General features: G+C 37.4%; 1 protein-coding gene across 3 annotated transcripts in view; it reads right to left on the reverse strand.

Annotated features, from left to right (window-relative positions):
• The window catches only part of LOC138059273 (uncharacterized), a 23,502-nt gene extending 12,878 nt beyond the window's left edge, over positions 1 to 10,624 (reverse strand). The window contains exons 1-5 of one of the 3 annotated variants that reach the window (XM_068904843.1): positions 10,404 to 10,624; positions 6,307 to 6,435; positions 4,707 to 4,826; positions 2,085 to 2,161; positions 811 to 876 (exon numbers count right to left, since the gene is read on the reverse strand). In XM_068904843.1, coding sequence (XP_068760944.1) covers positions 811 to 876; positions 2,085 to 2,161; positions 4,707 to 4,826; positions 6,307 to 6,334 — 291 coding nt within the window. In that variant the 5' untranslated portion in view covers positions 6,335 to 6,435; positions 10,404 to 10,624. Of the gene's footprint in view, positions 1 to 810; positions 877 to 2,084; positions 2,162 to 4,706; positions 4,827 to 6,306; positions 6,436 to 9,342; positions 9,627 to 10,403 lie in introns of those variants that run through there. The other 2 variants (XM_068904841.1, XM_068904842.1) reach the window with 2 other exon arrangements.
• Positions 10,625 to 11,742: the final 1,118 nt, after the last annotated feature.

Below are 11,742 nucleotides of genomic sequence, written 5' to 3' on the forward strand. Positions count from 1 at the left end.
CGCTCTGCAGTCATTGTAAGACCCTTATCCTCCAGAAGACGTAACTTTATACTCTGAGGCCGAGATAAGCAGTGTTTGACTGCACAGTTTGAATACCATCTCCTCACAGGTAGTTCTGATCATAGAAAGTCAAGAATAATATTTTCACTGTAGCCAGTTCTAGCTTGACCAAATCGTGTATTTTCATGTCATTTCTGTCACTTATCATGCCCATGTGATCTGGGCCCTGTCCGCATGGTGTAGACAGAAAAAATGTCAGTTGTTGGTGGAGAAATTTTCATGGATTTTCTGCTGCTTGCTAAGAACCCTTTTCTGTCTACTCTGTGATTTTGAAGGCTGGACAAGGTTGGATCTTTCTTTTAGCTCTGTCTTTATTTCTATACAAACTTATTATTATTATTATTATTATTATTATTATTATTATTCAAAAACGGTGTTTGGTCTGGCTGAAGACCTACATTGTGTGTACTGTACATGTAGCTAAATCTTTGCCACATATGTATCTGCTCATCCTTACATTAGAAGTTTAACCCTTTAACTCCTGTAAAGGCCACTGAGACTTATAGATTTTACTCTGTCTAATGCCAGACGATTTTACTCGTCAATGGGGAACCCCACAGAAGTGAAAGGGTTAACAACAGCTAGGTTCACTCAAAAACTATGTTCCCATTAACCTTTTGACTCCTGTAAAAGCCACTGAGACTTATAGATGTTACTCTGTCTAACGCCAGACGATTTTACTCGCCAATGGGGAACCCCGCACAGTGAAAGGGTTAATTAATATAGCTTACAAATTATCGACACAATTACCTGAACTGAGAAGGGGTTGGGATATATCCAGTCTTCTTCCACTGACAACAGGCACTCAGTTTGATTCTGTTTTCAATAAAAATTTATAAAGTTCATTTAGTGTTCATATTTACATGTATAAAAAGGAATATTCTGTTCTTCCTGAGGATGATTAAAGAGCTGCAGAAGCCAGTAGGATCCTTTAAGCACAGTAATAAGCTTACATCATTTGTCTTGAAATAAATTCTGGAAATCTCTGAATAAGCCTTAAAAGTCATATTGATTCACAAGTCCATAATTATTAAAGTGCACCTAAATGCAAATATTTTTCGTTTGTACTTATTCTATAAATCTACCCATCCAAAGAAAACATAATTATGTCACCATTGCTTGCTTTTTCTGAGTTGTGCTATTAAGCCACAAAAACTTGGCAGAACAGCTACTGTAGCACTGTAATTTGGACCCATGGTTGCGATGTGAGAGCTGGCTTATGGACCCGTCTATTTTCAATTTTGTGTCACAAACTGCTTTGCATTCCTGTTTTCAAAGACATCTTGCATTGCAAAACAGTTTGTCACGTGAAATAAAGAATAAATTAAGCCATCCATCTCACATCACAGACGTGGGTCCAAATTACTCGGTAACATACTTTTCACAACTTTTCTTGGCTTGCCCGGCAGATAAAAAGCAAAATTTTGGCTAAAAGTGAAGAAAAGTTCAGAAAAGATATAGTTTCAGCCGTCTATCAGATGATTGTTGGTCATTTGTCAGCTGACAGACGGCCAACAGTCAGCCGACAGTTTTGATTCGTAATGTTGCAGACTGAAGTGTTGGCTGACGGTAGGCCGACAGTTGGCCATCAGTTGGCCGTCTGTTGATAACGTGTCAGTGACCTGTCGGCATAACGTGTCGGTAAGTCGTGTACTGAAATGATCGCAAACAATTACTGACTCTCTCTTTCTCTCTCTCTCTATCGACTCCATTTCTATTTCCAGTCTTTGCAGTGTCACAAAGAGTTGACCTGAATAATTATTTTATCACACACGAGAATTATAACAAATTGGATACAGTAGAGATTTGTATCAAAAGTTAATGAATACTAATAAGCTGAGAAGGAGTTTGCATCTACTGTGTACTACATGTACATGTAACTGATCCATCCCAATTAATTTCTATTGCAAGGGTTTACAGAAAAGTACATGTCTCAAATAGTACCTGCTGATTGGTCATAACTTTGATGAATAATTTATTAATTTTACAAATCTTATAACAATCCAATTTGAAATACAACAGACCCGTGGAATTACTCTGCAACTGGCCTCATCTTCTCCTTTCATTGAGTAGATTACTGCATAGCTAGTCCAATTGAAATCTAGAAAGAAAATGGTCAGCAGAAGATAATTACATCCATACATACATATAAACATACATTTATTTGACAAGTAGGTTTAAAATATGCAACTCTACAGCTGATGTGGACCTACTAAAACTACTATATTAAAGTCTAAATAAGAGAAATAGAAATTTACAATACAATTGTCATATAGCAGAAAATAATATACAAATACAAAAATAAAAAGAATGGTCAATCATTTAAAAATAGTTAAAATCAGGGTTCTCATTATAATTAACAGAGCATTCCTTTTGGAAACTGATGTCCCTGACATAGGTCTTGATCGATTTTATCTTTGTTTTAAAAGAGAGAGGATTTTCAGGCTGCTTGATAGTGTCAGGTAAGGAGTTCCAGGCAATTGCAGCTCTGTGTTTAAATGAACGACGACCCTGTTCGGTTCTTGGCCTATATAGCGAGATACAACAACATTATTTAACGATTTCCTAAGACTATAAGAAGAAGCATTCTTAACAACTAGTCTATTTACATCATCTACTGTAATTCTACATTATAAAAAGCTCTAAGCGTTACATTTAAAATATGAGAACAAAAATATTTCAGTGGCATCCAATTTGCATTTGTGAGTACTGTTTCGTCTTCCATGTCGATCTCTAGCTTGGTAGTTTGTGGATAAGTCTTGCTGCTCTAAGGTGGATTAGTTCTAGATCTTTCATCAAATAATCTGAACAAGAGCTCCACACAATCATAGCATATAATACGCTTGGGCTTACGGTTTTGTAATAAATTGTTTCTAGAGTGGCTTTTGATAAAAAGCTTAGTGTTGCAACATTTTTACTTTAGAGCTGTATGAGGTAGAGACTGATTTTACATGGTTGGCCCGGGAGAGTCTTTCATGAAAGACTTATATGCCAAGACATACAGTACAGAGAAAGATCTGTATCCAATGGTTTTGTCTCCCCAAACTAAAGGCTTCAGGCAGGTACATGTGTGTAAGTGAATCAAAGCTTCAAGCTGACTGCATGTAACCGTGCATATTGTCACTTGTCGGGTGTCTTTTTTAAATCGAGGCTTAATTAATACTTGGGCTACTTACTGTTTTAGTTCACATAGTTTTGAAATCCAAAGAAAATTATAAAAATTCCATGATTTTTTTGGTCATAGTAGCACTTAAAAGTTTTCTGAAGTATGGTCCCTAAGGGTCTGATTACATGTACATGGCTCCAGAATTTCAGCCTGGGTTCTGAAAGAAATCCACTTGAAATGAAAGTGACGATTACATGGAGCAGGTTTCAGCCGGGACTGAAAATCCTAGCACGCAGTTTCAGAAACCGGGCTAGAATTTTCAGCCCGGCCAAACGGGCTGAAAAATATGCAAAAAAGTCCATGTAATCGAAAAGAAATTTCGGCCTGTGCTGAAAAAATAATGAACGTGAGCATGTGCATCAATTGTGTTTTTGCATCTCAGTAAATTTTCTCACACAAATTTGCGTTTTGCGCCAGGCTGAAATTTATCATGAAATTGCAACAAAATTTCAGCCCGGAGGGCAGTGTGAAATTTTAGCCTGGGCTGAAACTCACCATGTAATCAGCCCCTATAAGGAAGAGTAGTCAATACAAAAAAAAAATTGCCTTACTCTTTCACAGTGATCTAAATGTATGCCTGTGCTACGAGAAGGAGCAAGAAACCGCCTGCAATCAACCCTGCAAAATGTGCACCTGGTATGATATTTTCCCCATTGGCTATAGAAAATCTTGCTGGGTTTTTGCATGTCCATTTGTATTCAAATGATCATTCGAAAGTCAACCCCAGTGGAAAGAAGCTTCTATTAAATTCACCAAACTGCCTGCTACTCAGACTATCGCCTTTCTCAGTGAATTTTTCAAAAAGATGGAGCTCAAATTCTGCGAAGTTATGGGCACATCCCTAATCCATTGGATGCTGGTGTTTTTAAGGTGAGAATTACACTGGTTTGGCGTCAGTTCCAGCTTGAACAAGTCGAGATCACCAGCTGGCGGCTGGGTGCTGCCTACCTTGTAAATTTCTTGACTACATGTATCTAACTGTCGGTCTATAAAAGATCTCACAAAATGACACCTCTAACAGCTCGAAACGACCAAAACAATATAACACAGGACTCAGTTGACACTTTGTTTGATCTTTCATTGAATTATTTGCTTTTAAACTTTCTTGCCTAGCAAATTGCAACTGTCGTAATTTATTTTAACACATTGACTCCCAGGGGTTCCCCATTAACGAGTAAAATAGTCTGGCGTTAGACAGAGTAAAATACTAAGTCTGGTCGGTTTAGGCCGGTTTGGACGTCAAAGGGTTAATCCTTCTACAGATCAATAACAACGTTACTGTTACACTAACAAAGGGTGGTTTGCCTGCGCTTGGAAGGGTAACAAGTTTAAGGCATACAGTGTACATGTATCAGTAGGAGCTTTTTCATGCAGGAAAGTCTTTTATTCAGTACTACATGACCAGAATCTTCTGAAGTTACTGCAGAGATAAAAGAGATAATGTGGTCACTGTGAGGGCAATAAGAAACCTCCTACTTACCAGTTGTTGATGGGTCTAAAGGTTTCCACAAAATCTTAAGATTAGGCCTGTATGTTTTGAAGTCAACTTCCAGTCCCTTTACATTTTGTGGATTTGGATACTTGCATGAGTGTTTGCAATCTGTATGACAAGGAATAGATACATGTAATTGTTGCATGTTAATGTTTTTCACTATATTATATGTAATATTTGCACATATCAAATTAAAGGAGTACTTCTTATTTTGCCTAGTTCTGTCCTTTGTAACCAGTTGGAGTAAACATGCAGTCACATAAAAGAAACTGTCTTTTAAGTTTCGATTTATTAATTTTTTAAATCTCTTTAATATTAATTTATACTCCAGACTTTATAATCAAGCTTTACTCAAGCTTAAAGAAGTGTTTTTCAGCATTAGTGTTTAACTTCATAAATAGATAAACCGATAAATGAATATTAGATAGAGACCAAAGGGGTAAGTGTGAATGTGACATAACTGGCCCATGTGAGGCTCAACCCCATATAATAGGGTTGGCCGTAGGTACAGATCTTACAGTTACATGACTTGCTGGCCAATTACAATTATTATTAATTGTTATTGTAATTATTATAATAATTATTATGCACAGTCATCAGAGAGGAGGAGCCACTCACTCACACTAGGACAGTTTAAAGGGGCAATGTCATGCTAAATTTGCTTTTTTTAGGTCATTAACTGGGTAAAAATCTAAATTAGTACATTAGCTCAAACGTACAGTACAACATTCCTGACAACCCTATGAGAAGACTGAAATGAAATGTATTTATGACACAAAGAGTTATTCTGTTTAATTTGGGGCGACTTAATTTCTGAAGATCAGACATGCATGCGGTCTCTAAACTCAAAAGAACTGGCCATTTTTTTCAAGTTCCAATCCATCCTGATCACTCCATCCTTGGCCGCAAACAACAAAGAATAGCTTCAGTGCACTTCAGTGGTTATTGGTAACAAAACTACAGCATTATTTTTTGGTCTTCATTGACGCAAAAGCATCTTTCAGTGTCCTGAAGTTTGACTAAATAGCGTGACACTGCGCCTTTAACTAGGCCTGACATTATTAGGTTTGAATTTAGTTTGAAGAAGAATGATTCAGGGTTAGGTTACAGTTAACATTTACATTGAATATTTTATAGTGATCATGATTTATTGGGGCTGGCGCACAGCTGGCTCATATATTATTGTCCACACTCTGGACAAAGAAATCACATGCACTAGCTCCTTCATTGATCTTTCGATTACAACCAACATTTACTGAACCATTATTTTTAAATGTTAAAAGCTAATATTGCTTCCAACTATGCCAAGTAAATTGGAACACTGCAATATGTACGGGGTATGTGTTCAAGTAGCTGTCAATGAGGGCAAAGTATTTTGTTAAGGACACCAAAAGTAGGGATTAATTCGTTTTACTTTCCTAAGGGTAATTCCAAGGATGAAACTGCCAATAAACTCCTAAATTAAAGCTGTACTTAAGCTATTTAAGTAAGCCTGTGTACCTAGAAATAGCTCTTAATATGGCATAAAATAATTATGGTACAGTACTAGTAGTTCTTCTTTAATTTACTGTAAATTTTAGAAACTCACCGTATACTCTAGCTGATGTCCAGGCCATATTGTCTGCACTTACTACTGAAACATGTACTGTCTATCCCAAAAGACAGCTTTTAACAACCACTCCTCCGTGTCATCGCAAGAAGAATCTAATATTGCTTACTAAATAAAATGAAGTATAAAAAGCAGAATGTTAAAATGTATTGAAAAATGCAACAAGTAAAGATATCAACATTATAGATATTATCCTATGCTGCCAAATTAAAACATACATCTGTAAGAAGTGTATTACACTGTACATGATTGGCCAGCAGGTATCAAGATCTTTTCTCACTGCACTGGTCACGATCAACCACAATTATTTAAAACAAGTGTGTGGGTTGAACAGTTGTAGTAGACAGGGTATGTGAGTAGACAAGAAGCATCAAGGCCCACCCAAAGCAAATACATGTACCATCTATTCCACTGAATGGTCTTAATTATGATCAATTGGTCTCAGCTGTAATGTGGTTTTTAATTTAGTGTCGAAAGTAATTATTATTTAAATTGCTTTGGATTTGTATTACTTCACTCAGTGATTGGTTCAAAGTTCTCGCACGACTTTTTCAACCAATCAGAAGTGAAACCAAAACCAAAACCAATATATTAACACATTCACACCTCAAACGCCCTAAGACACCCCCAATTGACGAGTAAAATCGTCTGGTGTTAGACAGAGTAAAAGCCACGTACAAGTCTCACTCCCAGGGGGGGTCAATGGGTTAAGCCTCACTTCCAGGTGTCAATGGTTTAAGGGTACAGACGGGGAATTTTGCTTTCAAATAATAAAATAATAGAAAATACATAAGCAGCTATAGTAAGGGTAAAACGGAGGGAATAAAAGGGGAACCGACACAGAAAAAGGGCTGGGCTGACGAATAGGGTAAAAGAGACTCTGCCATGGGTCGAAAATTCATGGCGTTGGGCAAGAATGGTGGTTGCTTAGCAACAAATCCTCAGGTGATATGTCATGTTGTGCAGGCTCACATAACAACAGCCAAATTAACTGCAAAAGAATGTGCTGTGTACCACGCATCTCTTTATAGTTATTATTCCGCTGTTGTTAATTGAGCTCACACAACATAAAATATCACGTGAGGATTTGGTCACTAAGTAACCGCAGCATGTGCTCAACACAGTTAGTTTCGACCAATGGCAGAGGTCTCTTTTCCCATACTCGTCAGTCCAGCGAACGTAAACGAATAGAACTCCGCTAGCAGAGAACGAGTGTATTTGAACTGCACAAAAGCCATTACCTTCAAGCACAATAAATGCAACTAGGACAGTAGCTGAAAGAAAGCTTGAAAAAATTCCATTTAAGTTTTAAATTTTCAGGCTGCTTTTGGCAATGATCATCTCTAAAAATTGATTTCACGTTTTTGTGTTGCAAACCGACCGTTCATATTCTGTGTTATGCAGTGTTTCTTTGATTTGAAAATAATGCAAACCTTAAATCTGTTCAACCAAAGGACCACAAGAAATGGGGGTATTCAAACGAAAGGACTCCACTGAAGCGGTAAAAAATGTAAATATGATATCAATCCCAAGTGCATGCCACAAATAGGTTTGAATCACAAGGAAGCAAAATGTTTCAACCATACAAATTCTACCATACTCATTCTGTGAAGAGCTTATTAAACATCTAAACCAAAGCATGACATTTATACACTCAACAGACGAAGCCCATCTTCTTGCAGTGACCGTACACAAAATTTTCTCAGGGTCTTAATTCTGAAGTGCACTTCCAGGATCTGGAAGTCCATTGTGATTGGTCTATGTAAATTCCAGCTCGTTTCAGCAGACACTCGTGGGGGAGGAACATGTCACGAAGCCCTAAGGGTGCACCATAATTTGCCAACAAAATTTTTTTTGGATGTTATGCCTTCCGGTGAGGTAGTTACCTTTGCTTAATTTTTTTGGGTCAATGCTTGAATGAATTGCATGAAATACGAATGAAAAAAAAGACATTATCAAATTATTCTGTAGGAAAAAAAACGATTTTGGAATTATAATTTTTTTTATTTTTTATCTGACATGATTTACATAAACGCCGACAAAACGTACGTACATTAATTAATGTTGCAATAATAAAAAAAGCTCTTACGATTTCGGTTTTCAACAAAACGTATCATAAAGTGATTGAATTTTAAGCTGTTTGAATCTCCTTTGCAGTGTGGAGAAAACGCAATAAATGCATTTCCAATAAAATCCCAGTTATTAGGTACAGTTCCCACACAAAGCTTTAAAATCGTTCGTTGGGCGCTCCATCGATATCAACGATTAGAGACAATTAAATAAGTGATCGATGTTATTCAAACCACTTAGAATCGAGATATACAGAGAAAATATTTTCACTTCGTTGCCATGAGTGAGTGTAGTGTCTGACTTTCAAGTTACTAAAAATTATTGACTTACAATCTCCTAACAAGAGAAAAAACATGTCTTCGTTTTCGTGATGCGAGCTTTGGCGAAACATGGCCATTTCGCCAAGTGTTGATACTTCCCGTTGCCGCGCGTAATTTTAATATATATTTTCAAACAGGAAATTAATACTGCTGCAAATAAAAGTGGGTTCTGCACACATTGACACATATTAGAAAAATTAATGATTATTCAGATTATTTACTCACGCGCGGGTATTTCAGCTAGCTAGTGCTTTACACCAGATACAACCCACGCCATTTTTTTACTGCAGTAAAGGTTTATGGTCAAAGGCGAAACGCGAATGACTGCAAGGATGAAATAGATATCGTGGCCTGGTTATAGTTAAGGGAACTCACCAACGTGGTGTTTGAGATTCGTTGCGAAATTGTAAACGCTGTTGTCATGATTGGGAACTTAACAAGTACACCTTAATATAATTAAGGGTCAAACAATATTTTCGCTCGCTTTAACTATTTGATAAAAAGCTGCAAGTATCAGTAAATACTTCGCGGGGTATTTATAGCCTGCGTATGTTCGATCTCCGCCTGGAAAAAGAAAGGAAACGGCTGCTATGCATGCTAGGGGTATTTTATGAACGCAACGCACCTCGGCTTTTTAGAAGTAGCGGAGCTCACCGATTCTCTGGTTGCTCATGATCATCTCGCTGTTTCCAAACGTCCGGATAGCTCCGACTTGTTACGATTCTATTAATGGAATGCAGCGAAGCTCTGGCACCCAGAGAAACCCATACTTAAGGCATCAGCAGCTTGAAATAAGTGACAGGAGGTAAAATCTTGGATCTTCAAATACCGTGTAAGTGATGGAATCAGTTGAGCTGAACTGACACGGAAGTTGCTGCCATCGTGCTTGTCTGTCAAACTTGTCTCCGCTGATTGACGTCATCGCTTTGGGAACCCTCTCCAATAAATGAAGAGTTTCTAATTTTGTTTACCATTTCCAAAAATTACCGGAAATTTCAGTGGCAATTAAAACGTGTTCCATTTACTAACTCAGGTCCGTTCGCCGCCAGATGATTGCGATTTGACGTGCCGAAATAAAAAATATGGCCGAAAATATATTAAATTACAAATGTAAACCGTGTATATTTAAAATATACTCGACCCCACAAGCTTGTAAGCTTTAAATCCATTCGTGTGTAAATAAAGGTCTTATGTTATGTTATGTTATGTTATGTTATGCCGTGAATAGACTGGAACTGATAAGACCTCTCAAAACTTGTATTTCCATCGGAAAGTTTCCAACGGGAAATAGGACTACCTTTTCAGACGTCCCGCTGCTCCCGGAAATTTTCCAGTGGAACGAACCAAAGAGTCGTTTTCCACTTACAAACCAACCGAAATTCATTCTACCTCCATAGATTTCTTCGTTGGCTGGTCATATGGATTTGTTCAGGATCATAAATAATCTTTATTCTTAATACTTGTCTGCCTGACAGCATATTGAAATTGAGAGATGAATTTACATGCTGACAAGAGAAAATAAATCACTTTATTTTCTCTTGATGCTATAATCATCAGACATGAGGTTTGAGACGCACCCCACAGAGAATCACCAATTTTTAGGCAGGGTTCAAGAAGAAAGACGTTTGACAAAAACGATACGCATCATAAAGAGGAAATGAAATGGCTGATCATTCAAGGACCTACCCTTTAGCAGAATCACTGTCACCAGAAATGATGCCCAGGACCAGATTCATCCGTTTCACAGTTGTTTGGTTTCGTTGGAGTCGTATTCTCTACGCAGTGGTTACTTCCGAGTTTTAAAAGAGCTATTTTAATATTTACCTTGGTTTAAGAACAGCTTTTAGGAATATGAATTAATAGAGCGAGTTTCAATCGAGTGTCGTAAAACCAAAACCAAAGTAATTACTTTGGCCAATCAAAAAAGACGGAGACAATCCAGTAGACCAATCAAAACTCGAAGTAATTACCCGTAGCCGACACAAAGCGTGGGAAAACGAGCGTATCGTAAAAACATAGACTGGATTTGTAAAACATGGATTTGTAAAAAACATGGATTTGTAAAAGATGGATTTGTGAAAGGTGGATTTGTAAAACATGGATTTGTAAAAGGTGGATTTAAAGAAACATGATAGCATAGTTCGACTGTTGATTTGTTTATTTCTTTGTCTATCCCATTTGCATTTTAATTATTTTATTCTATTTTATTTCATTTTATTTTATCACTTGAGGTTTGAATAAGTACTGAAAAAAATTGTTCGTGCATTATTGAGTAAGATTAGCATTTGGGAATTTTTGAGAACATTTGAGAAGTAGTTACGGCTAGTAAGCATTCTCGGCATTCTCTCGTGTTAATTCAACAATGCACTCGGTGCGTTTTACACAGGAGCTGGTCCAGACCGATTTCCCGCAACGTTTTACGGGAATAGGGAATTCTGACTAGGGCAAACGTGGAACAAACAAAAGTGTACGTGACAAACAAACCACCAGGCTGCCAAAAGACCGGAATTTTAAAAATGCACTGTAGGTAGACCTTTGCGTGGGAGGAGATAGGTGATTGAGCGAGGAAAGAGATGGCGGCTTCTTTAAAGCTTCCATCTCTGACTAAAAAAACCACGACATGCATTTGAGCTTCCAGAGTTGTCATGGAGTTCAGTAAAAATTAAAGAAGAGCTTAAAGGCAGGACATAGGGTCCGTCTATTTGGCGGATTTTAAATTTGGAGAAGTGCAGCGTCATGTTTGCATCAAGACGGTTGAAAGGTGAACTCCCCGCTTCAAAGCAACGCCTCGAGAACCACATTTGCTAGTGGTGTTATTGGATTGGTGTTAGTGTTTGGCCGGTTTTCTTTCTAATATAAGATTGAAATATCTTTTCTCCTGATACGATTCAATCAATGTCCTCTTACAAGTTGTTAAATTAGGAGACATAATGCTTTCTTATCATTGTTGACATTCGATTTTTTAAACACTTCAACCGGCCTTCGGGTAGAGGTAAAGGTTAATTTAGCATGTGTTGTCGAAAAA

This window comes from Montipora capricornis, chromosome 8, assembly GCF_036669925.1.
Source record: "Montipora capricornis isolate CH-2021 chromosome 8, ASM3666992v2, whole genome shotgun sequence".
Classification (NCBI taxonomy): domain Eukaryota; kingdom Metazoa; phylum Cnidaria; class Anthozoa; order Scleractinia; family Acroporidae; genus Montipora; species Montipora capricornis.